The sequence below is a fragment of the Pseudopipra pipra genome, chromosome 3 (assembly GCF_036250125.1).
Source record: "Pseudopipra pipra isolate bDixPip1 chromosome 3, bDixPip1.hap1, whole genome shotgun sequence".
In the NCBI taxonomy this organism is placed as follows: domain Eukaryota; kingdom Metazoa; phylum Chordata; class Aves; order Passeriformes; family Pipridae; genus Pseudopipra; species Pseudopipra pipra.
In genome coordinates, this window is record NC_087551.1 from 52873989 (window position 1) to 52901460 (window position 27472).

Consider the following 27472-nt stretch of genomic DNA (forward strand, 5'->3'; position numbering starts at 1 on the left):
ATTAAAAAAAGTCAACAAAAAAACAAAAGCAAAACTAAACAAAAAAACATATGCACAAAAAACAGCCCTGCCACCTGGTGATTACTCTGTTAGACTTGTTACTTAGCTTGTTTCTAATATCCCTTCAGGTTTATACTGCTTATGGACTCCTATTTTTGCATTACAATAATAGAATTCAGCATCTATTTTACGCAGAATTACGCATTAGCTTTCATAAGTCATTTCAAGAAGAAACTACTCATCTTTATTTCCCACTCTAATAGTACCCACCCCTAAATCACCACTCTTCAGATGCAAAAGGGGATGGGAAAAGAAGGACAGTGTAGCAAGTAAAAAAAGCCACCCAACCTAACACCCAATGTTATGAGCTTCTGTCTCTCCCATTCAGAGATGTCTGCAGAATATGTTGTTTTCTAACAGGAGTCACAGTAAAAAGCAACTTCTAAAAGGCCCTACATTTTACATTTAGAGAACAAGCTTGCTTGTACAACAGCCTCCACGGTGAGCTAAAGAAACAGAAAGACTTATTAAAAAAGTAGTTTTACAATCAATATTAAATTCAGAAGAAAGGGAAAGAGATTTGCGTAAGAACAATACTTGCCTATAAAGAGACAAGTACAGATCTGCCCTAGTCATTCTTGCTTACTTTTAACGCTCACAAGAATTCCAAGACAGGAAAAAGTTTGAGTCCCAGCACTGAATAGCCTCACAAATTTCACAACTACCATCTGGCATTCCTGCTAAAACCAACAACTGTCACCTTGGATCAGCTCAGCAATATGCAAACCATAGTCCTCCGTTCCTAATTTAAACACTTTCATGCAGTTCACCCCAAGGAAATTTTGGAGAGTAAGGGAAGAGAAGGAGGGATGACACCTAAAACCTTGCCTTTTCTCCCTAATCCTCGTGGCCTAGAGAAGCGTTCTGCAGCTCCTATCCAACTTCCATCAGCAGGCATTGACAATGGACGAGGTTTTCCTAGAGGCAACATAGAAGGTTATGAGGAATTACAAAAGGTTAAGGAAAACAATTTTTAAATTGATACTTTTCACAATTAAACAAAGGGAGAGATACAGCAATAAGGAGTCCAAATTGCAGAAAAAAAAATATTTGAAGATACTTCCACTGGTGGTATCAATAATAAGAGATCAGTGTGCTGAGATTGAACAGCTTTGATTGAACACACTTGTTCATTTACAGCAGTGGACATAATGTTATAACCAAAACACACATGGAAATGGCCATCTGTAGCAGCAGAGCCCAGCTGAACGACACTCATTACAGAAATAACGGCATTTAAGTGAAATTATTTCAGATGTGTAATTTCAATTACAATTTGCAGAGAAGGCCCACCCATCAAGTCTAATGAACAGTTTTCTAACACAAATCACTTTGAACTGACCAAAGCACTTATCATAACACTGATAATGAGAGAGGAATAAACTCACCATAGGACTGTGTTTTTTCCCTCATCTTGGCTGGTAGGATATTTACTTCCAGAGGATACCCAGGCAACTGATCTGAATCAGCAATAGTAAACCTTCGTCTTCGACTCTCCTGATCCAGAAAAGAATTGGGAGACTCGGCCCCCTTGGACCCAGTTAATGGTTGACTGTGTTTGTTGCCTCCTCCATACACAAAGCTCCCCTTTTCATCTCTGAAAGGACATGTCACCTCAGTTAGTAACTTAAGAGTTTAACACTACAGACATGACTAGGTTTGAAACACACTTCTAGCACCCAGTCATGCTTATGACAACTGGCACTGTGCTGTAAACAAGCTGGGGAAAAAAAAAAAAAAACAAACCAAGTCAGAAGAGAAAGCTACCTTCCTTATGCCATATTCACCGGTAACGAGCCAGGAATTTAACACACAGAGAAGTTTAGAGGTTCCACTCATGCAAAAGATTTTGATAAATGAGATCTTTCTGACCTGAGGGCATCAAAGCCCCTGATTCGCTGCCTGCTCAGTATGCAGCTGTGAATCAGGAGTGCTACACAAATTTATCCATCTCTGTGTCATGGCAACACCTCTGAGGGACTATGGTTTTCAGTCACTGTAGGAGACCAATAACTGTCACTGAATATTTACCACTTTCTCTCTCCCTCCTTGAGAGTTCCAATAATAGATTCATAGTGTGTATATATATATATATACACATATATACATACGTATGTGTATATATATATACCTACACACATACACAGATATATATGCATATATGATTTTGATTAAATTCTGCAGGAACTCCCTTCCCAGAGCAATCTCTCATTCCCAAGGCCAGGAACAGCAATTTTTAGAACATGTCCCTGCAAGTACTTTTGCAAGAGAAGCTACCCTCCAACTTAAGATTTGCCTGTTTGGTTTTTTTTCCTTTCCCTGTACATGCTACAATCCTATTGCTTGAAGCAACCATTAGCCCAGTCAGGCATCAAAGTACACAGCTGGCTGCCTAAGCACATATATACCCCAGTATTCACAGCAGCCCCCAGTCAGCACATACCACTTTTCCAGCCCTCCACTAATGGGAAGGAGCTATTTATGGAAATTCAGAGACTGCAAATTGGACTCAAATGTTACATCACAACTGTATGTCTATGGAGAGCTCTCCTACACCACCACCACGTGGAGACTGTGCCATAGGGAGGGAAACCAAACACTGCTCTCTGCCTCCCAGCGTGGACCAGAGAAGATCCACACCAGGAAGGGAAGGGAACAGGATGATGGTGAGGGGAGGAGAGGGGGAAAGCAACCACCACAGAAATGCACCACCGTTTCAAGAAAAAAATCAAAACATGCAGAGGTCAAAATAAAAAGCCAAACAGAAAGCAAAAGAACTGCCCTTTCTCCTCTTCCTGCCTGCCACAACTTCCCACATTTGCTTTCTTTAAAAGTCAAAGTTAAGCCCCCTTTCCATGCATCATCCAGGATAAGTTTTACAGCTCGCACTATTATTTCCTTCCTTGTCAACAGAGATTCAGCTCTAAAGGCATCTGAAGCTCAATATAATTTTGTGCCTCTTTAGGAAAGATAAACACATGCATGTAACTAACCAATGTGCTTGAAATTTAACGAAAAGACTAAGACATTCATCTGCTAAATCTATATGCTTGTTATTATGCCAAAAGATTTGAGGTTTTGGGTTTTTTTAAAAGAACTGAGGGCATACAACCAGGGAGAGAGCATGTCAAGGTGCATCCCACTTCATTAGAGACCCTACCTTGGAGAAACTCTTCTCCCAGTCCTGCCCCAAAGACTGCAGTAATAGAACCTCTGTCTCTGTCACAGCCCTTATGTGACAGGAGGCAAGTGCCCTCCCACAAGTCCTGCAGCAAAAGGTCAGAGTTCCTGTGCTGGGCTGTCTACATGTAACCTAAAGTGTTGGCGCAGGCCAGAAAGCATGCCTGCCTTTCATGTCTTGCCTGAAAACTTTTTTTCCATCACCTTCCAAGATCAGCTGGCAGGGTTCTGGCATGAGTCAACATGGACTTGAGAACAAACAACAGTTAGCCTTACCATACACACCACCCCCCGCCTGCTGGGTACACAGGTCTGCAGTTTTATAGCTTACACCACAGCATAAAAAAAATAAAAGTTGATGTATTGACTCTCTCTTCCCTTCAGTGGGAACATTCCTGTTTTTAACAACTTGCAAGTTTAACAATTTAATGTTATACGCATCTTAATGTGACATTCTTTTCTGTCCTAACTCCCACAACAGTTACTTAACCTGCTAGAAAAAAAAATTCAACAGTGAAAAAAGTTACAGATAAAATTTACTTCTTGCTGCGGTGGATTTAAACAGAACCTGAGATGACATCTGTTCGTGTTTTGGGAACAACTCTGATCTATGTGGCACACAATAATCTTCTAGCAATAAAACCTATTACAATCCTGGTAGTGTATGCATTTAAGCATAAGTTTAAGCAATACAATTCATTCAGGCAACTAGAAGAAAGTCTGAGATTTACAGTTTCCACAAGCTAATCTGCACAGAGTTGTAATAGCAAGCCAGCTCAGAAACAAGTGTAATGAAGGAGTTTTTTGTTCAGTAGTGCATGTTTATTTGCATACCGAGGAGAATATGGAACAGCTGGTGGAGGGGGTATGTACAGATCCAAAATGGCTGGCTTCTCTTTCTTCAGTGAGGTATCCACGGTGCTTTCTGGTGACTGAGTTGAAGTTGGTGGAGGACTGGTCTGAAATGTTAGACAGCTATCAGACATCTGAGCATTTATTTATCATTCACAAAAAGATAATTTAATAATCAATAGTACCATTTTCATCCCCTAGTGAACTATTATCTCCATGCTGTATGAACACATTAAAAACTCCTAGAAGTTACATTTTCCTTCACCCCCCAGTTTTGGATAGCTTTGCAGTCCCTCCTGCAGAAGTCCTATCATGGGTAATCCACTGCTCAAGAATATTTTGCTGTTTCCAGTTATATTTTTCCTGTAAATTCCAAAAAAAAGCAACTGAGACAAAAACCCTTCTTCTATTTTTAAATGCATTAAAAGAACATAATTTATTTTAAAAAATATGTGATTGGCAAACCTTGCAAAGCCAGCCCACGCTACCTTTATCCCATACAGTCCAAAGCCTGAGGCATAAACAGGAATATGGTAAAGTTCACCATAAATTGGATCAACAGATATAACTACAGTCAGGGAAGCAAAGAAAAAATAGATTTGGCATTGCTCATCTTTGTGGCTCACTTCTATATTCTCAGTATCTCCTGTCTGTCTCCAGGAGAGAAAAGGCTTCAAAGACCCTTTCACCTTTGTCAGGCAAGAGAACTGCACTCTCCCTTTTTTGTAAGGACGTGTCCAGGCTTTCACTCTGTCCACTTAGTTAACAGCACCCCTGCACAAGCACCCGCCTTTTACTGGTCAGTGTGCAGAACTCCAGAAGGGTCAACAGGCTTCTCCAATCTCTCATTCCCCTAAGGAAACACCGCTTGGTATAGCCTATATGCCAGCCCACCTCAGCTCTTCACGCTGGTAGCACATGTCAGGCATGATGCCACAAAAACAAGACACAGGCATTGGTGAAAGGAAGGATGAGAAAAGTAGTCAAGTACGCATCTTCTACTCAGTTTGAGAGAAATCTGCCTTCATCAAGACTTGTCATAGCCACTGGTATTTCATAGGTTGATAAATTACCCTCACAGCTGTAGGGAGACCTGTATCTCAATAGAAGTAGGAATGGGAACTCTCCCTGATTTTATTCATTTCACGTAATCACTTTAAATTCAGTTCGGTTGTTTCCTTCTATAAGCATTAAACCTTAAGTTTCCTAATGCAACAAGCCATTCCTCAACATGGTCATTTAATAATTATTAACACACTTTCTTTGTCTGCTCAGTAGCCAATCTGGGAATCTCCCAACGACCTAATCTTATTTAAACACGTAGTTTAAATGACTTCTTGAAAAACACTCCCATCTAAAAAGAGGACAAATATATGGAATAATCTAAGTTATTTCAGCAAAAACTTATTACTGTGCTAAATAGAGAAAGTCTTTATTGCTCCATGCTGATGAATTCCATACATATCAGCAGTTTCAGCAGTTTCTCCTCAGATAAGTTCTCCCAGTGACACGTAGACTGATTAAAATGTTCAGCACACCTAGTCCGTTTGTGTACCAAGAGGGCATTATCTGTTTTTAAGGAAAAGAGAGGAAAAATAAAAAAGCAAAAGGTAAGAACATTTTCCTTTTATCTAGGAATCAGAAAAGGACAGCCATTTCACCTAACCTTCCTTGATCTGTAGTTAAACTTGAGTACCTGAGAGCATTTCTGGGATTTCTCTTTTTTGAGCTGCAACCAAGGCATTCCCATCCTGAGATCAGAGTGGAGCTGGCAGCCTCTCACCTGCACCAAGGGTGGTTTCCAGCGCAGGTTCTTTAATGGAGCAGGAGTAAAATGGAAAGAGCCAGTAGGACGTTTTTTAAGCAGCAGCCTAACTCCAGCAGGATTTTCTCTCAACTTTGCCACCAGATTTTTTAGCTGCCATCCAACCTGGAAGACAATAAAGACATCTTTTATTTGGTATTTCTTTTCTGAAAGCAAACAAACAAGAAAAAACCCAAATCTCCCAAGCCAAACTGTTTTAATATGAACCTAGAAGAGATACAAGAGATCAAAAAAAAAGGAAAGCTTCTTTTTTGCACAGTTCTTCATTTTTGTTTCCAAGAAAGTTCTCTACTTAAGCTGTAAACTAAACTGAGGTATCAAGCAATGCTCTTTATACCTCAGTTCTGGTCCTAGAAGGATGCATGGATGTGCTCAAATTGACTAACACAGGGATTCACAGTGAACTATTTTTGCCGTATTTCTTTCTCCCATTGAAAGGCATTGCTTACCTGTGCGAAGCAAAAATGTAATCATTATATCCAAGTTCCCAGATGCAAACGATTTGACAATCATTTGCAAATGACTGGGAGTTTTTTTAGCTAGTTTTATCTGCATTTCAGTGGACTCTAAGGAAGATTTTAAAACTGGTCTTAAATACAACACGAAGGATTTTAATATGATGCGTACAGCATTTAAACATGAAATATTGCATATTTACTTTATCAAAATATTCCAAAGAATAAAATCTGTCTGGAAAACAAAACATTAAAAAGCCTCAGATATTTCATAAGGAAAACACCAGAACCGCCTCCTGATCCCATCCCCTCAGCACCTGTGGGGAGCAAGCCTTGCAGAGCAAGGATATGAGAAGGTTGGTAACATTGTTAGTTACTAACCACAGTTTGCCGATTAACCTGGATCACTTCATCACCAGCATGAATCTTCTGAGAGCGATCAGCAGGGGACTACAAAGAGAAAAACAAGAGTCATGTGCTTCAGCGCTTTTCATCCCTCCCATAACAACCCCCACCATGCTAAGTCAAAGGTTGCATTAGCAATGCTCTTCAGTATAGATAATTTTCACATCTGCTGATGACTTCAGAAATGCAAATTAATTCATCAAATTATTTATTTAAGAAAGAAGGCATAGTAGCCTACATCTGTTACAGGCCAAATGGTACTTAAGTCATGGGACAGTCTCTACTGTCCTTTTGCCTCCAGTTTGTACCTTAGTTTTAGACAGTAGTGGGAGAGGACTGAAGAGGGTTTCTGCCCTAACACAGCAACTATCCTAAACAGCTTTCAAATAAATGTACACTGATCTAAAAAAAAATACATTAAGACTTTGAATGTACAGAACAAAGGACCAAAACCCATCCAATCCACAAGACAGATCCATTGCACTTTTCCTTTCTGTTTCCTAATGTAAATAAAAGCTTCCAACTTTAATGTCAAACTGCCTGCCTGCATCAAGGTCAACAGATAAAAATACATGTTTGCACACATCCAGTGTGCATAGACAAGTATTTTTCAAATACCTATCTAATAATAATACACCTTAAAATACAAGTTTCCTGGAACAAAACCTAAGCTCTGGGGAACCATCAGCAAGGAAGAGATAAATGTGTCAATATTTACATTTATCAAGAGCTGGTGCAATGCACCAGCTATTGCTGCAGTTATTAAAAACAGTCTCACTGCTATAACACACCAACTCTGATCAGCCTTGACAACACCCAAAGCACAAAGGGCACCAAAGCACAAACCTTGGTATGTACTGCACCCCCGTCACAGGACAAATCCTCCACCCATTTCCCCCACCCCATGACTAACCACCTGTCAGCAGTCCAGCTCTTCCTAGTGACTCTAGCACTAAGCACTGGGATTAAGGACTTATCACACCTTTAGAGCTCCAATAACTTTCTTATGAGAAAGAACTAAGAATAAACAGTGCAACAAGGGAAGAAAACGTGTGGGAATTTATGGGAGGCTCCGGCTATCATGAGTATCCCCATTTCTTAATTGTCTTCTTGCTTCCTCTGAAAGGAAACGCCTCTGTGGAAAGCTGCATATATACGAGTCAACCAAGATCATGAAAAAATGATGGGCCAAAATCAAGTTTAGGAAAAAATAAAGCTCATTTCAAGTTGTCCTTTGGGTGACCAACAGCTCATCTGAGGGAGGGTGGGGGACCCTTGAACAGAGAGCTCTTACAAGTGGCAGGTCACAGCACAGACACTTGGATCACATGTGAAAACAGAGGAAAGAACAAAGTTCAGATCTAGGTCAATGTGATGCAGGAAGTCACACGTAAGATGGCACAACTCAGGAATAATCTTGGCTGACTGGTACCAAACAGACTTCCCCAGTCCTTCCACTGTTCAGTACTGTCAGTTTAGGGATGCAATTCCACTGCATTCCCATACACCAGCTTCTGGGAATAGCTACTAAGATACCATTCCAAACCTATGAAGAAAACTGAGCTAAGACCCAGCCTGGGTCATCTAAACAACACCATGCCACCATAAAGACATCAGTTGTTTGCAGATCTCAGTCACTTCAAGTTCTGTTGCTCCAAAGGAAGAATCAGTGTTGATAGAAAAAGCAGACATTTAAGTCAACACTCAAAGCTACAGAAGAAATACAACCCCCAAAATAAGATCCACATGCAGAGGCAGCTTGTCAGCAGTCAACATGACATTCTTTCACATTCATTGGATTGATGAATTTGAAATTGCTGTCAAAGTGGGCCTGGTCTTTGTGGCAGATTCTATACAGAGTTATGTCATGACAGTAGCATAAAAACTATAAAAGCTTTCACTCTGCACTCTGAACTGCAAGCACAGATTTCCACGCTCTCCTCCTGGTCCCTGGACTTGGCAGGGGTAACAACTAGAACCACTGGTTCTTTCCTATTCACAAAAAAAGGCATTGCTGCAAAAAGCCAAGTTTCTCTGCTCTTCTTTCTTTCAGTTGCTGCTCCCGTACAGCAGCATATTTGACTGATGCTGTGATCCACAACATCACTTGCCAGCCTCAGCTTCTGGCTAGAGGTCCACTCCGTCCATGGTTACCCAGAAGCCTTCAATGAATTCTCTGCTACAAAGGACTCAGTGTACAAACAGAAGAAAAAAAACCTAATTGCCTACCCTACCAACTATTTCCTTCCAGCTGACCACTCTTAAAAGTCTTACTTGTTCATAGTCTTTCTACTCTGCAAGGTAATGTTGTCCTGGGACAGCTCATTAATTTCATTACTTATTACTGAATTTAGCACACTACCATCTAAATGTTCCCATTAGGGGAGATTGTCTTTGCCAGCAGAGAGCAAACACATCCAAGACTGTTAAGCAAGATACCATAAGGGCTCAGAACAGCAGATACAATATCTTATGAAAATAATTATTTTAATGCCAAGCATTTGAACTAACTCATGTAACTTGCAGAAACTGGTTTAATTTGACTAACACTGAAACATGCAGACACAAAATATTTACAAATTATGGATAAACAAACAATGCATCACACAGTATTAGAAGCGGTAATACCATACAAGTCATATGTAAAACAACAAAAACTAAGTCAAACTAACTCAGCAAAGCTACTGCCTGAGTTAATCTACATTTACTTCACTTACATTTTCTGTAGTTCCAGTAATTACATGCAATCCATCATAAGTTGATTTTATGTACATTCCCTAAATATAAAGAAAAAATGAAAAACAAGTTTAAAGGCAACATAAACCACATAACTTATCTGATTAAACAACTCCTGGCAATAGACTCAAAACATTATTAAAATCAGTTAACAATTCATATATTTTCCCTAGAAAAGTGTGTGGTCTAATTTTACATTAAACTTCTTCACAGATCACTTTTACTATAATTAATTATAATATTTATTATAAATTAAAACACCAAATATATGGAATGTGACTTAGAAACACTGTTTGGTTGGTAATACCAAACACTGCTTGTTTGCTGCCTTGTCAGTCTTTGGCCTCAAAAAAACCTTTATTTCCTTACTACCCAGTCTGCACTAGAGAATTACAGGTTTTACTAGGTAGCCACTAGTTCTCCCCATACAAACCTCACTTACACAGATGGGCTACAAATATTGCAGACATATTCTTTTCCAGCTTCTCTTGGCAAGTCAATACACAGATTTCCCCATAACCACAATGCTGACATAAGCAATAAAAGCTCCAGCAGAGTGTCTGTGGCTCGGTGTGTTAACACTAAGTGTGAATACAAGAACAAACTCAGATGAAGTGGGTGTTGACCATAAGAACACCAAATTAAAAATCACAAGCCAGCTATTAACTAATAATTACATAGATTTCCCCACAAGAGGTAACCAGTACATTGGTTCCATCATTTATGAACAAATACATATCTACTTTTCCTATCTACATCTGTTGTTAGAAGCACTCATGCTGAGCAGTATAGAACTGGATGTTATTCTGGAGCTGAAAGCAGCTTAGCTTAAAAGTACAAGGAAAAATAGAAGATTTTTTGATCCTTCCTATCCAGCCAATTCCTTCCCTGTTTGCCTGTCAGTTTCCAATTGTGTGCACCTACCTCTTCCTTTCTTACTTAGTCCAAGCTAGACTGACTTCGCTTTGTTGTAGCTTGCACATTAACAGAGGTCCTCATAATTTCAAGAATGCATGACTAATTCAGTCAAATCCATTGGTGTAGGTAAAACTATATAGCATAGTAAGACTGTGCAGCTTTCTCTTTAAGTGTTCATCTCTTCTGCCTTCAGGGCCAGGGGGTGAATACAAATGCACTTAAGAATTTAAATTCCCTCCAACTCATTCTAACACATCTGTTTGCTAGACAGAAAAGCCACTAAGATTTCAAACTAAGTTTCTCATAACCAGCACTCAGCTAAGCAGAATCCACTGAATGAACAAGAGTCAGTCACTGAACATTTAAAAAGTTCTCATATTCCTGCTAAATGCAAACCTCAAAAATTCTCATTTTCTTCTCAGTCTTGCTATAAAAACAAATAAAACCGCATCTTTCAAAACACAAACATCATTTCTCATTACCTTCTCCCTCCCCCTAGAAAAATAACTAGATAGAGTAACCTGCAAAAATAAAACTACTAATTTCACAAGCATTTGTAAATTCTCCAATATCCTCATTAAGACAAAAATCTTCAACAACTTACCATTAAAAATTATATTTGGGATCAAACCTATTAACATGCATACCTGCCTCTGGCAGCCACTCCAGCACACCACCTGACCATTAACCTTTAGAGTTCCTCCCCATGCCTCTTTCTTTTCTCCATAGGTTATTATTGGTCTTGAAATAACTTACTATACATAAACACTTGCATTGGCTCACAAGACTACCTTATAAAACACTGGGGACATCAGGAGACTCCAGTTCTTACCAGGCCTTCCCCAGGTTTAATGTTGGTTAAGTGAACCTCCTCCAGACAGGCACACTGGCTCATCAATGGATCTGTAGTTGATCGAATGGCTTTATCACAAATGCCATTTAAAGTCTTGGCCTACAATGAGAACACACAAAAAACAGTTAGGAAAATTCTCCCCTGGCTTCTTCCTCTTCCAGTTCTCAAAAGATGTAAAGGAAATGAGTTTTAAAACCATCGAAATAGCAGATTCATTTGTACAAATCTATTTTACAGTATGTTTATATTCTTACTGTGACATAGTAAAAACAACTTGTTTCCATTAGTGCCCCCTCCCCATCACTAAACAATAAACACCAAAAATACAGCAAAAAATTGCGTAGGGGCTTATTTGCTTTAACCAAAATACAACCCACTAAAATACTGAAACATTTTGATGATTCTTTGTGGGAACAACTGACAGTTTTTCATGTTGTTCTTTATTTCTGCTATGAGAATAAAATTGGCCATGTGCTACAAAAAGTGATGTGCTGGCCACTGACTTAACTGCACAAAGCTTTACAGTATAAGGTAGGACACCTAGAACTTAAGTGTTTCAGGAGTACTTCTTTCCACTGTGCCTCTGAACTGACCTCTTCTGGAATGCTTACGCAGGCAAGGTTCACATTTCCTTTTGACTGAAACATAACTGATCCTAAGCCAACATTATAACTAAAGGCTAATTCTGACCTTGGCGTGTGTGTCAGTATAGTTAGAGGTAGAATGGTTTTGCCTTGTAGAACATTTAACTATTAGAAGGACTAATTAAACATGAGGGGGGGAAAAAAGTCAAAAAATCTGTGCCCTCTCTACACTCACAAATTTCATTACTTCCCACAGTGTGTTTTCCATCTTGACATTAACTGAAGGAATGCTGAAACTCAAAGTCAGTTGCAAAAGCTAAAAGGGGAAGGGAGAGAGGATTAGTACAGTATAGTAATAAGTTATAAACAGTTTGGGAACCAGCAAGTCACCTTTCACAAGGGGTTTGAATCCTCCAGTCAAAGTAGACATATGTAATTACAGGATGAGGGGAGCTGTGTCATAGGAAGACAGTGGTTTTGATTACAATGGTCCCTGGAAACAATAGTTCCAATGTTTTCTGTTTTGTTTTACGTCAGATTTATAGAGCAGCAATAAAATAAATCAAAACAATGTTTAAGTGTGAATGCGAGGAACTGCTCAAACAAGGGGATTCCAAACAACAATACCTACTTCCAGAGTGGGTGTGCAGAAATGGAAAAAGAAAGATGCAGAAAACTCCCTTTTACGTGGTCTCAGTATTTATGGACAAAATTATTTTTAGTTATTTTGCTGCTAAATTCCTAAGCATCTACGAGCTACCGGAAGGCCTTATCAAAGAGCACAGCCTGGTTCATGTCAAAAGCAGGAAGCGATGATTAACTGTTACAAAATATAAAAAGCATTCCATTACACTCCGCGTTTGGTCACAAGGCTGCTTCGAACAACCCTGAAAACTCAAGCTCAAGTACAAACAGAAACAGAACTTCAGCTCTGTGGCAGGGCAGTTCTTCAACATGAAGAAGTGTAATAAGGCATAGTGTCTGCTTATTAAGGTACTAACTGCACTTCACAGGCATAATTGGTTTATTTAGCCTATGAACATTCTACAGTACTACTGCTCCCTTGAAAATCTGAGGTCTAAATCCTCTTGGAAAAATAGCTGTGGAATGAAATTTCAAGGAATACTTGACTCCATGCTATTACACACACCACCCATCTGTTCCAATTTCATTGATTTCCTTTACAGTGAAGAATATTCACAAAACAACCCACAGTAATGTTTACTGGCATGATATGCTTGTACATTTGGGACTGAAAAGCTGTTGTCAGTACAGTCAGAATAGGAGCAACTGAAATAAATGTGAAATGCAAACAGCTGAGTTTCAACAGAAACATAAACTTACCACAGTCTGGACTTTATCTTCCATGTCAGCCACAGTGCAATCCTAAAAACAAAACAAGAACAAAAGCCCTGCATTAACCAATAAACATATAAACAAGTCATCTCTGAAAATGCTGCAAAACTGCCATTTTTACCTTGAATAGAAATAGTTATTCATGCTGCAGGGATTAATCAGATTAGTTTCACCCAGTAGGGCTCAAATAGTTGTTAAGCAACTATTTTCTGGCCCCGGTAGAAAGCAATAATAAACCTTGAAAACTAAGAGAATGTGGGATTCGATTACAGCAGCTGACTTTTCCAGAGAAGCAGAACCATGCAAAATAAAGTATTCTCACAAGGCCAGGCAGATGAGTTTGCCTTGCACTGGTAAGGCACTCCTCTGTCCCAGGCATCAAAATGTATATAAAACATATTGTTGAAAACAGAATGGAAAGTGATTTTTTTTAAATATGCTATTGATTACATTCCTGAAGAGCAGAGGACTGCACACAAGGCATTGTTTACACAGCCCAGGTACAAAAGTCTTTGAACTGAAACAAGTTCATGTAAGAAACCACAGAAGTTATCACTGTTTTCTGCAGGAAGAGCTGAACTGGAGAATAATATTGTGTTCAGATTAAAAAGTTAATACAGCAGATAAATAATGAAACAAGGTTTATAGGATCTATAAGGAGAAAACTCCCAAACCCCAAGCATTTTAACAAGGTTAAATTCCAGGATATTTGCCTTTGACATTTGTATTGGGTTTGCATGTCAAGATTTTGATAACAGGGATGCAATACGTGTGGCTTCTAAAGGAGCTACTAGAAGCTTCCCCTGTGAAGCTTCCCCATGAAGCCAGTGCCAACAACCTCCAAGATGGACCTGTCACTAGCCAAGGCTGACCCCGTCAGCGACAGTGGCAGCACCTCTGGCATAACAGATTTAAGAAGTGGGGGAAAAAAGCCCTGTGTAACTGCAGCCAGAGAGAGGGGTGAGAATACGCAAGAGAAACAACTCTCCAAATACCAAGGTTATTGAAGGAGGAGGGGCAGGAGGTGCTCCAGGCACCAGTGCAGAGATTCCCCTGCAGCCCATGGTGAGGCAGGGTGTCCCCCTGCAACCAATGGAGGTCTGCAGTGGAGCAGAGATCCACCTGCAGCCTGTGGAAGACCCCATACTGGAGCAGGTGGATGCCCAAAGGAGGCTGTGACACCATGGGAAGCCCATGCTGGAGCAGGTTTGCTGGCACAACTTGTGACCCCATGGGGGACCCATCCTGAAGCAGTTTGTTCCTGAAGGACTGCACCCTGTGGGAGGGACCCAGGTTGGTGCAGTTTGCAAAGAAGTGCAGCTCGTGGGAAGGAGTCTTGTTGAAGAAGTTCGTGGAGGACTGTCTCCTGCCTTTCTTGGCTAAATACATCTGCATGACTCAAGAGGAAATGTCACCTATCCTGCAGATCAGTTTCTCAATATTGCAAAGTCCTACTGCTCCTACTCATTCAACCTTAAAGTTTGCCACAGAACTTTAAGTGGAGTAAGTTCTGGTCCTTGAGTCTTTATAGCTATCATTAAAATCAACTAGAATCTCCTTGCATTCCTGCCTTGCTTCATTATTCACCCACTTTTATACATCATTTATGATTATGCAGAGCACCATTGGTTTCATGAGAGCCATCCTGGTCTCTTCTCCACTATTAGAACTGACCATTTGTTCCTATAGTTTATACTCCAATAAGAAATACTTTTGAAATCTAAAAGCCCTCCTAAAAATTTTTCGATTGTGTCTCTCTTTTTCACATCAGTGGACTCCTTGAGACCATTCTAACATATCTGCAGTGTCCCAGTCCAAAACAGAGTTGGTTCTTCCCCCATTAATGCTTTTCCTTGCCTGTACCAATCCCATTCTTTATTATAGCTCCTATCAAATTGGCAGAGAAGTAGTTTGATGCCTTTTAAAAGGCTAAGGTGTAGTATTCACCAACTTCCATTCCTCTGCCATCAAAGGCTGACTTAACCGAAAGATTAGACACCATTTTTAGCAGTTTTATTAATATATTCAGCAATCACATATTTCAGTTCCTGTAGCACTTTTGGGTGAACACCATCTGCTGCTAGAAACACTTATTGTTCTACTGCACAATCTGCAAATCTGTAGCTGTAAATCACTGATTTTGTGCATTTGCACACACAGTGCCCAAGCATGAAGGGCATCAAGTAGCAAGACAAACCTATGTACCTTAGAATTTAAAGTACCCAGACACTATCCTTTGAAATGATACAACTGACATAATTGGGTGTCATCATAGCTTGACAACTCATAGGATGTTTCTGTCCTTTGACACCATCCCTTCAACATGGGGAGAGAATCACACATGTCACAGGACATGGTCCTTCAGAGTTTGAAGAATATATGGCCATGGAGTAATGGTTATGAGCAAGTTCGGCAGTAACTGAACTGTGCACACAGTGCTTCACGGCCAAAGCAGTGGTATGCTCTCAGAACAGTTTTGAAGACAGGCAGTATTATTCAGAGAGCAAAAAAAACGTCATTTGCCAAGATGCTACGTATTGCTGCATGTCCTTTCAGCTATTATCTGTACAAGTACTCCTCACACAGCTGATAAATTAAAGTTTTGAAAAATACTGGCAGAAGCAGCCTGGCTAGTGCAATTTGTATTGTAAAGGTGGCAACTCCTTCCATTACATGCAGCATTTCCCATCTGATGGCTAAACCACTCTGTTATGGGACCAGACCTATGAAGCCTGCAAGTACAGATGTAAAAATCAATGGAGCCATATTTTTGTTTAGAGTTAGCACTGATAACTGTTTATGAACATGTTGTTTGGAATGTGAAGATCTTCAAATGCAGATCAACTATTTCAAAAACTAACCCTCTTTCTCATAAAGCTCAAGGAAATATAAGTAGCCTTTAAACTGCAGTCACTTCAGATATAACCAGCAATGAAACTGGGGTAGGAACAACAAAAAACTCCCACCACTCAGAAAAACAAACAACTGAAACTGACCTTCATGTACCTTCGAAGTTTAAGTAAGCTCTCATTCCCAGATCTGCCTTTCATGAGCACTCAGCACACAGCAAGCACATTACTTCCCCAAACACCCCCTTTCCCTCCCTTTTGGAAAGCAAAAAGAAATAAGCTGACCTTCTGAACAGTAGTAGTGAGATCCAAGCAGAGCTGAATGATTCTGTTCTTCATTGATGAAAAGTCAGCAATACCTGTAAATGGGGTCCTGCAACAAGAGAAAATTCCCCTTAGATCAAAGGGACCAGCCTTTTCCAATCCTATCCTATCAGTGACCAAGAGCATATGAAAGTACACCCTGAAACTCTGACATTCACATGGGTATGAGGATACAGTTTTACAACATAAGAATTCCCGACTGCACCAAAACTGGAAAATGTCTATCCCTGTGGTAAACAAGTTCAGAGAACAGAACCAGAAGAAATGGTCAGTTTTCCAAACTACAGTTCTCTCTACTTGCAAGCTCAAGTCACGCTGTGTTGTTAAAATCATACACTTGGCTTTGCCAGTGAGTAGACCTCTAATTTTCTGACTGGACAAAGAAAAAAAAATTCTCTAAAAAAAGAAAAATGGATTTTCACATTTTACACACAGAGACTTAAGAAGAATCATTACAGGTAGGGCAGCTTTACAGCCTGTGGAGTACTACCTCAGATCCTCCAGACAGCTGCAAAAGCTAGAAGAGGGGTTGAGAAGTAACAACAGTGGGTTTGGAAATGGACAAGCCAGCAATTTTCCTGATGGTGATTTACAGAAAAAATCTAGGGTGAGCTGCCAGCAACATAGTGAAAGAAGAGGACCAGGTGACAGGTACAAGCTGTTAACGTCACTGCCTGGACACAGACCAATTCCTTGCTTGAGAGCAGGAATACTGAAGGATAAAAGTGCTTCTTGCTGTCAGCTCCTGTGCAGTTCTCCTCCTTCTCAGGAAAGTTAGCAAGGGGTTTGAGAATTTATGTTCATCTGTTATCATGGACTGCATCCCTCCCAGTACTTGACCTGCTATAGCTGTCACAAAATAACTCTGGCTCTTTCCAGACAAAAAAAAGAATTAAATAAGTCAAAAAAAAAAAAAAAAGAAGAAAAAAAAAAAAAAAAAAAAACAAAAAAAAAACAACAAACAACAACCAGAAAACAAAACAGGCATAAGGAGAATCTCTCCCACTGCTCAGTTTTCATATAACATAGCTAAGGCCGTGATTTTAGCAGAACATTAAAAATTCTTTTAGATAGGGACTTGCCAATGGCAAGTAATTTATAAGGTGGAAGGGGAAAAGAGAAGAAGTCACATGCATGAGAAATGACCTAAAAGGGAAGACTCCTACTTTTATAAATACCAGTTTGTGTGCAATATAATAGTTTTGCTGGTTTTAGCAAGAGTGGAAGTGCAAGAGTAGATTACCCCAGATTAAATTTGTTCGCTAGAGGCCTTCTGGCAACATGAAAAAAAGAGTGACTGAGATCGAGATCTTTACCCAGGCATCTAGGAACTGCCCTACAAGGAGAAGCAATTCATTAGAGTAGCAAACTAAAACATAATGATTTTATTCTTACCTGTCCAACCATGCAAGCAAGGCTTTAGCAGCACCAATAAGCTCTACCACAGAAGTAAGGAATTCATTGGGGGGCTTGCGAGAGGTATTTCCATCATAATTTGAGCTTTTCCTACGGCTGCTGATGTAATTTTGCAGGTTGTTGGATGACGCTCGCAGCTTGAGAACCAGATTCTTCATGTTGTCTGTTTCAAGGCCATAGTTCTGCAAGCAGTATTATTAAGCATCATAAATAAGCCAACTGAGTTCTCCTGATTATTTATACAATAAGTTGCAAGCTCGTATGGGACGAAAAGTCTGAAGATTCACACAGTTTTCTTCTGTTTTTTTGGCAAAAGTACCTTCTAAGATTTGTTCTACACTATAGCCACTAAAGAATACTTTTGCCAATACCACCCCCAGTTTCTGACATTGAGATTTGCGGACACAATCAGAATGAAGTCCCACTGTCCTAACACATGTCATTTACTTGTTAATAACAGGATTGTGTTGTTTTTATTTTTGTTAAAGGAAAGCCAACACTGTTTTTTTCTTAAGATGTTTTCTATACTGTTTTCTATACATAAACACTGAACTAACATTTCATTCACAACTAAAGGTAAGTTAAATCTGGTGGGAGATAAAAACATCAACAGGAAGCAAATGTAATTTTGCAATCAAAATCTTAAGTAAATATTTGGATCACAAGTTTTCAGGAACTGTGCTCTTTTACTACAACAGTGCAATTATTTGCAAGTTTGAAGACTGTATTAAGACTACATACACTAATTAAAACCATTTTTAGACATTTTTCATTCAACAGCATCTTTACAAAAATTCACAAAACCTAAAAAATTCTCTAAGTCTTGCCTATAACTTCAACTTTATAAATTCAAATACAACTAAGCCACATTCCATAGCACTAAACCCCAATTGTTTTAAGTAACACATTGATCATCTCATTCCAAACATGTCAGAAATGCTTCTCTCTTCTGAAGGCAACTCAGTTTTGTAATCAAGAATTTCTTTTCTCTGTTAGTGTGCAAAGGTATGAATTATGTAGCAATATGTATTTATCTGTGCTTCTGTGTTATTCCACCTTGTAAAACTTCTGTGTAGGTCTCAGGCAAGGCTTAGCTCTTTTAGAATGAAAATTCTTTCTTTTCTTGAGAAAAGGCAGGGGAAAAAAACCTAAACAAACAAACAAAAAAAACCAACAACACAAAAGCAAAAAGACACTCCTACCAGAACAAAACAAACACCCAAAAATACAAAAAAGTCCCACCTTTCTCTGTTCTTTTGCTGCTGCAGATTCTTGCAAACAACCTCCAAGTTCCATAGTTTAGTCAGCTGTACTATCTACTCTTTTTCCCTTCCCACTCAAAAACATAAAACAACTAAAGAAAATTTTAATTCCATTCAATACCTAGTTTTCAGGGGTTCCCAATACGCAGGCTGAAGGGGAGCTCTGGAGGTTTCAGACCAACCTCTTGCTCACAGCAGGCTCAGCTGCGAGTTCAGAGCAGCTTGTTCAGGATTTCATCCGGTCAGGTCTTGAAAACCTCCAAGGACAAAGACTGTACAACCTTTTTGGACAACTTGATTGACCGTCTGACTGTCCTGAGAGTAAGCAAATGTTCCCTTATATCCAGCCTGAACCTCATTTCAACTTCTGCCCAAAGTCTCTCATCTTCCTGCCATGCAAGCCCAGATCTGTCATCCTGCCAGCTGTGTTTCATACCACGGTAGGTGCTGGGGATCTGCTGTTGGGCCTCCCTGGAACTGTCTCTTCCTCAGGCTGAAGAAGTCCCAGTCCCTCAGCCTCTCCTCATGGGCAAGTACTCCAGCCCTGACCAACCTGACAGCCCTCCACTGAGCTTGCTCTGGTTTCTCTATATCTTTCCTGTACTTAGGGGGCAGGGGGCATATTCAGACTAATGAATGACTAGTACAGGGTGATAATCACTTCCCTCCCTCTCCCGTTTACCGTTAATGCAGAGCAGGATGCTGCTAATACACGCTGCTGGCGTGAGGCTCCATTCCCTCCACAGTCAAGCATCCATAAAAGAGTCTGGAATATTTTAGATTTAAGTAATTTACAAAAGAGGAGACTGAATCTTTGACCCAAAGAAACACACCAGTGTATGGAGAGGTTTCAGCTACACGACTACCTTTAAAATGCCTGCTATGGATAAGATCCTAGTGGGTGTAAGTTACACAAGTGCCTCCCTCCTCCACCTCAGGGCTCTTGGCAAGGAAGTACCCTAAAGTGCAGCCAGGAGTAGGGGTTGAAAGGATATGTCCAATTCAAAAAAATACCACTGTTGCAACAGCAAAGGATATCCTTAAATTTTCCAGGATCACAGAAAGGGAAATATCCATATTACTGAACAACATTAAAGTACTTGCACACTGTCATGTGTGAACTTATCACCTTTTAACTTTAACAACAACAGCAAAAGAAGAAAACACCACAAGAGCATCATTCTAATGCATTTCTTGTAGTCAGTTTTCTCCTCCTCACAGAACATCACATATTAGTCTATCATTGAAGAAATACTTTTTCACAAACAGGCCTGGATGTGGGGCAACTTCCTATGACCACAAGAAAGTAGTCACACATCAGGAAATCCCCTCTTAAATTAGGGATTTGGAGGACACTGATCCCCTCCTTCCTTAAAGGGACAGAAAATACAAAATACCTTTTCTGTGCAGAGGTATAATCACCTAATAACTCTGATCAGAACTTGAGTCTTCATATAATTATCTCCAGGTCTTTCTGTCATTCAGATGCAGAAATTGTGCCAACCATCTCTAGGTATTTGAGATTAGAGACGGCACCACCATTTAAGACGACACATATTGATATACCAGGTAAGATTTTGGTTTTGGCCCTAAAACATTCACATACTCCTTATCACACCTCTTATTCAAATTCCTTATTTACACAGCATTTGAGTCTGGTGTAACTTTTCCAGATTAGGTAGTTCTTAAATAAATCTCTCTACCTCAGTTTTGAGGTAGACTTCATCAACACAAGTGTTGCCCCTAGAGATGCAGGGGCTGCAGCTCATAATTGCAACTGGTCTGCCCAGTATACTATCAAGAGCACATCACAGCCAAGCTCTAACAGTCACCCCTCTAAGTTCTTCTACAACTTCCCCCAAAGAGTCTACAGAGCACACTAGAGATATGTAAAACAGCAGCTTGTGCTCTAGGAAAGGTCCTGAGTAAGCACTATGCCTATCCAGCACAAAGGGGAGCGTGCAGCTCTTCAGTATCAGGAAACCAAATTATCCAACTATTGATCAGCCCTGATGGATGAACTCCCCCAGAACAATGCATCATCACAAACCAAGCCACCTCTGCTCCAGGGGCAAGGCAGTCTCCTCACTTATCTGCTCTAATAAACAGAAAGCATTCTGCCTCTTCATCATATAGCAATGCTTCTATCCAAGCTGACACTGTCTTGAACACCTCACATATCACCAACTATTTCTGTTCTTTTTTTGCTCCTTCACTTGCAGTGTCCAGTCTGTTGGGAGGGCTGGTCTGGAGTTCTAAACCATTCAAAGGAATCTAATCCCTTTTTACCTTCTTACTGGTTTAGCTTCCTGAAGTAGCACACTTCAGGGTCAGGTGAGTGCAAGCACAGATCACTAATCAGAGGACAGGAGGTGGTGGAGGCAGCAGGTGATTTGGATTAATTTTTCATGGAACTGTAGCCTCGACTCAGGACAGATAGGAATGTTGATATCGTGGCAGCACACCAAACAGCCTTCACAGTGACACACAGTCAAAGCGCAAAGCTCAGCAGGCTTTTCTTGAAATATTTCTACAGGACTGAGGCTACAATAGTTAACAAACTATTATTTAAGCAACTAAAAGGTTTTAGATGTTGCTCATGAACGAAAGAAACAGGTTACATTTTCCTATCACTCCTGATTTAAAACATCAAAGTTTCTTTAATCAAAACACAGGCTGAAGCCAGCAGTCAAGAGCACCCAATGTCAAACATTCCCAGGTTATTACTCATTAACCTGGGGAGCCACATGCAGGGCTGGAGCGAGAGGCAGCACCCACACGTGCACCAGAGAGCACATGCACACAAGAGCATGCTCTAAGTTCCACCACATTTAATGAGAAAAAGTAATCTGATCAAATAATTGCCCAAGGTCAGGCAGCCAGCATAAAGTAAATAAAAAAATGTAGCTAACTGAAGTCAAAAGAGCACAGCAGTTGTGTCAGAGCTGATCTGGGCTGATACAGAGCCCTGCCACTGCCCAGGGACAGCATCTCCTGCCCTTTTACAGCCATGTTCATATTCCACAATGTGATGAGCTGGATCTGCTGGTTGATCCAACTGAAAGCCTGTTCTGGGAAAAAGATGAATAAAACCAGACTGAATGCCTGCTCAGAAGCTGATCCAAGTCACTTCATGCCTATATAAACACTAGAGTTAATGCAAGGTAATGTCACAGTCACTCATTCTTGCTCCTTTCCTTTTAACAACAATGCATCCTAAAGAATCCTTTGGAGTAAAAAATCCCCTAATAAACAGCACTCAGTTTGAAACCTCTAGAAAATTGAAATCTCATGAGGCAGTGCACAGATATCCTTTAACAAGGATAAGTCATCATGTATGCATGTTTTATGTTGTGATGTTATATTTTGTTACAGTGCAAATATGCTGGCAGAACATTACTATGAGTGAAATTATCAAAGGCAGAACTATGTTCTTTTTTGTTTATGAGGTTTCTAATGGGTTTTTTTAATTGTATAAAACTAGTATCTCTTAATTCTAACCTCAAGAAAAATTCACTGCTTTTTTGCTTTGAAACTCTCACATCACACAGTGTAGGTAAAGATTCAAAAATCAAATCCAAAGAACACATTAAAAGTGAAAATATTTGCATAGTTTCCTGTTAACAAATATAAAATAATGCAAGCATTAAGCCCCAAAAAGTTTGTTTTCTGGATTGCCCTCCCTGTTTTTGTGGTTTGAAAAGCACAGTTATGTATGTTTGTTCCTCCCTTCCCCAAATACTTCGGAGTCAACTCAGAAATGTCTTTCTTCCATCCCTTGACCCCCCCAAGCAAATACTGTTGACAAAAAGACAGAGGCACTCAAGTTGATGGGTTTTTTCTCCCTCTGGAGAATTCAGATCCTTTGATACATCCTCTAAATTCCTCAAATATGTCTTCAATACCTGTTCAGAAAACTCTGTCAAACCAGCTGGAGAGCAACAGAAATGTGTGCTCAGAAGAAACCTTCACTTTTTAATCCTAGTCCACACTCTCCTGCCACCTCTTCAGGATGTTGTGTATATGGCCACTGCTATGAGGAGATGAGGGAACGCTGTTTCATCACCAAAGCAGCAGAGAAAGATGAATTAATTTCTCTTTCACACCATAACTTCCAGACACATGTTCACCTTAGCATTGACAAATAATATTCAAACCCCATAAAAACTAAATAAAAAAACAGGCGTATTTGGTGTCCTTCCTCAAGGAAAGGACTACCTTCATACTTCATGTATTTTTGTGACTGATCTACTGAGGCTGAAACAGAGGTCTGTAAGGTGAATGCTTCGAAAGAATTCAACAGGAGAAAGATGTTCCAAATAAGCTGGTAGCTTTAGAGCCACGTGTTCTTGTGGTGTGAGGGAACCAAAGCACTGATCTGAAGGAAATTCATTTGGAAAACTGCCAAGGCAAAACTAGATAAAAAGGGAAATTCTTCTTGAGAACGCCAGGTCTGGGGAACTACCAAAACCCCCCCCTCAGCCCTTCTCTGCCAAGAACAACAACTTTGAAAGCGTGACCTCAGACTGGCTCAGCCAATGCCACGTTTCCAGAGTGTGAGCTAATACCACAGTAGAGATGCTGGGGGACAAAAAGGAAAAAGAAAAAAAGATAAAATCCAAAAATATTTCCTTTACTTTCAAGACCCCAAAACTCACGGAAATATCACAATATGTACTCACACGTACACTAAATGACACACATTCCCACTTTCAAAGAATTAACACAGGTGGAATCCAGAAACCTTTCTTCGCACACAAAACCAAGAGAGAACAAAATAAAAAACTGGCTGCCACTAGAATTTAGCATCCCCTTGGAAAGAAAATCAACAGTGATTTTATACAATTCCAAAAATTCAAGGGAAGGGACATCAATAAGATGGCAAAGGGCATACCTAAAACATGGGAATTCTTTCTCCACCTCTGAAAAAGGGAACAAGGATGTTTCAGCTGTAATATGCAATAGCTGTCTAATGTATTAACTTGAGTTGCATTTCACAAAGGATTTCCAGAAATGGGTCTGAGGTCAAAACTTTTGTCTACAAAGGAAATTAGAAGGAAATTGTAGGAGATAAAACACAGCTTTAAATTCTGGCAGTTGTCCAGCTTTGTTCACTTTATTCTAATTTTTTAAAAGAAAAAAGTGCCTTCAGGAACTGCCACATAGATTACTTCAGTCAGGACTGTATGCAACCCACAGTACATTTATTAACTCACCGGACCCCTTCACTTGCCCAACAGACTATCCCTTCCCACACCATAAACTGCATTTCAGCCTAATTATGTTCTTCTATTAGATTTTCAAGTAGATGTTAATTTTTGACAGATCAAATATGTAAAGGAAATAAAATGTTTTTCAAATATAAGAGCAACTCTTTGCAAAACATGCAGATTGTATGAAGAGATCTCATTAAATATACTTCTTTCAGTACAGGCTATCCAATTTGTTCCTGGTCACAGAGTAGGAATGATCCTTATGGCACCTCTCTGCAGCAAATAAAGTATATCACAGGTAATAAAGACTCTCCATTTTAAGAAGAGTATGCTCAGTGCAGCAAGCCTTGCCTAACAAAGTGAAAACGAGCCAGTGCTGGCCAAGGAATTATTGGGTAGGCCTTCCCACCCTTCTCCTTGATGTAATTATATATATACCTCTGGTGCTCACTGACAGCATCACATCAAATATGCCTTCAAGAATGTGTCGAAACTATGGCTTTTAAATAAAGCCTGAACTAGCGAGACAATCCAAAATATATTTATCCTCTACAGAGTGTTTGTTTTAAAAGTATCTGCAGTGATAGATCAGGAGTAAGACAAAGGAACAGTTTAAGTTCTGAATCCAATGAGTGTTCAACTAGACTGTAACTGAGGTAGCAAAACATCCCTCATTTCAAGAATTAATTTTTCTTCACTTCATATGTTTTCTACAGAATTGCCCTAAACCTATTTCAACTGATGTGAGGAACTTCTGGCTTCTGTCATTTCAACAATATGCCTTCAATCTTCTAAGACAAACTCACTCTAGCAATTTTAATCACTCTGTTCACTAACAGGAGCCACAAGATCTAACAATGCCACTTGGACAACTTCATTTGCTGGAAGTGCAACCAAATGAATTAAAGTTGCCTCTTATTAGAAAAAAGTTAAACAGCTATTAATACAAAACTTGCAAGAATTAAACAAACTCTTACTGCTTCCTTTTATTGTGATCTGTAACAGAAAGCAGGGAACAAAGGTATTCTGGTTTTATCAGTCTCGCCTTGGTTATTCACCCAAAAAAGCACTGGAAGAAATACTTTACATGTCAGTTCACCACTTAACTAACCAGTGCACACAGGAGATCCACAGCCTCTAGAACCAGTTCCTGATGTCCAATCCGTGAGATACCCAACTCTTCAAGGTCCTGGTGAGAAATCTGTAGGAGTTGTTCACCATTAATCTTTTCTCGTTCAAATTTATGGACATATTGCTGCAGGCAATCATCCAGGCCTACCAAAACACAAAAGAGAGAGAAAGGGACATCAAAACCAACCAACCAAACAAAACAAAAAGAGAGAAAAAAAAAACCCCACCACCCTATAAAAGGCAGAATCGCAAGTTCATACAATATACAATGCGAAATTATGAAAGAATCTTGCACTGCATCTAAGGTTGTTGCATAGAAGGGGCATAGAAACTGAGCATATAAGTGATGTGGAACTTTGGGTCACCTAAGTCAATGCACAACCTTCCTGCTCCTTGTGGATCAAACTCAGCAGTTAAGAATATGCCTCTGGTGTCTGCACAGGCAAAGTGACCAAAGGACATACATAGAGTCAGCTACCAGGGTAACCCAAAACCCTGAAGGGTATCCAAAGCAACAACAACAAAAAATAACAATTGACCAAAAAAAAAAATCCAAGTCAAGGCAAGAACAAAGATCTTATCCAAAGCCTAGTTAAACAAGCAAAGCAACAAAAGCACAAAATGATGAGAAAGAAAATGAAAAAAATCAAAGGCAAAGCAATCAAAATGATGTTTGGCTCAAATCTCATTATTCCCTTGATTCATGAGACCCTGCAGCTTCCTGAAGCAGCCATTCCTTCCCCTTGCTAAGGATCAACAACACGTACAAACAAGAAATCTAATTCATTTTTCTATCTAGAAGTATTTTTAAAACAGCTTAGAGTATTTTGTCCCAGCAACATCCCCCAAATCCCCACTTTAAAATGTGATTCTATAATCCTGTTCTCCACAGTAGGTTTTCCCCAGTGATTACAGAGAGGGTTTCTGGTTTTCATCTTATTTAACTAAACTTCATGTGTTAATTCTGTTTTCGTGGGTATTCTGCTCATTTCCTCTGTTGTTAAAGATCCTGTGAGCAGCAACAGTCTGGGAGGAAAATCTGGATGGATGTGTTATTTTAAAGATGATGCAGTGCTCTTGATGCTCTGTTCCCTTTCAATATATTGGCTAGAGCAAAAGGAACAGACCCAAATAGATCTGTTTTAAAGAAATACACCATGTTCATTGAAAACAGTTGACTTGAGCAAAAATTCAGATAACGCGTTTGACATCTACTTTGTATCATCCACAATAGCTACATTGTTTCACCATTCCATTAAAAAAAAAAGGCACAACATTTAGCTGTATAAAGGATGTTTATCCATTATGCTTGTTCAAAAGGAAACCACTGAGATGGACAGGATATCGAACACAGCAGATGAGAAACACAAACAGCATCCTGAACTACAAAGAAATGAGAGCCAAAAGAGAAGCACTCAGTTCCACTCATGAAGTTGCAGTGGCAGTCTGGAAAACAAGTACTCCCAGCACACTCTACCACCAAAAAAACATTTGACGCAGATCACAGGGGGGATTCAGAGCCACATGAAATATATTCACTTCATAACAGCAGCACGAGCAGTCACTGCCACCTTGCAGTGCCTGGTCACAGCAGATCCGCAGACGATGGACTCCAAAAGGCGTGGGCTGACTTAACGTACATCACTTGCCTTTCAAACGCTCACCCAGAAGTTAATAAGGACAGATGCCTCTTTACACATCCTGGGCAAGCTTAATTATCACAGTAAATCAACATCTGGCTTGGTGAGCTTGACTCTTTGCCATGCAGAGCTACCAGTGCACACAGCTTGATTTTTAAGCATAATTATGAATGGGAAAACCCGCATGCAAGATAAGCAGGGTCTCCCAGGGCTACAGTTGTTTGGGGACACTCTTGTTTCTTCCCGTCTGTCTTGGCAAAGCCGCATAAATTTTGAAAATTGAGTCCACTGTTCTCTTTCCCACAGGCACCAAATTCTGCCTTAGTCTATACAAACTCTTTTCCCAGGACAAATAATAAAAAATATCTGGCCTTCATTGTTTAACAATTTATTTTTTCAAAACAAATTCTCAA

At 39.7% G+C, this 27472-nt stretch overlaps 1 protein-coding gene across 5 annotated transcripts in view; it reads right to left on the bottom strand.

Moving 5' to 3' along the window:
* CNKSR3 (CNKSR family member 3) overlaps nt 1-27472 on the bottom strand; it is a 70731-nt gene that overhangs the window by 14164 nt on the left and 29095 nt on the right. For 2 of the 5 annotated variants that reach the window (XM_064649191.1, XM_064649193.1), the window contains exons 2-12: nt 25400-25563; nt 17793-17995; nt 16359-16446; nt 13213-13254; nt 11264-11383; nt 9495-9554; nt 6754-6822; nt 5789-6022; nt 4075-4199; nt 1449-1657; nt 889-978 (exon numbers count right to left, since the gene is read on the bottom strand). In XM_064649191.1, the coding sequence (XP_064505261.1) occupies nt 889-978; nt 1449-1657; nt 4075-4199; nt 5789-6022; nt 6754-6822; nt 9495-9554; nt 11264-11383; nt 13213-13254; nt 16359-16446; nt 17793-17995; nt 25400-25563 (1404 nt within the window). Of the gene's footprint in view, nt 1-888; nt 979-1448; nt 1658-4074; nt 4200-5788; nt 6023-6753; nt 6823-9494; nt 9555-11263; nt 11384-13212; nt 13255-16358; nt 16447-17792; nt 17996-23969; nt 24114-25399; nt 25564-27472 lie in introns of all 5 variants that reach the window. The other 3 variants (XM_064649194.1, XM_064649192.1, XM_064649195.1) reach the window with 3 other exon arrangements.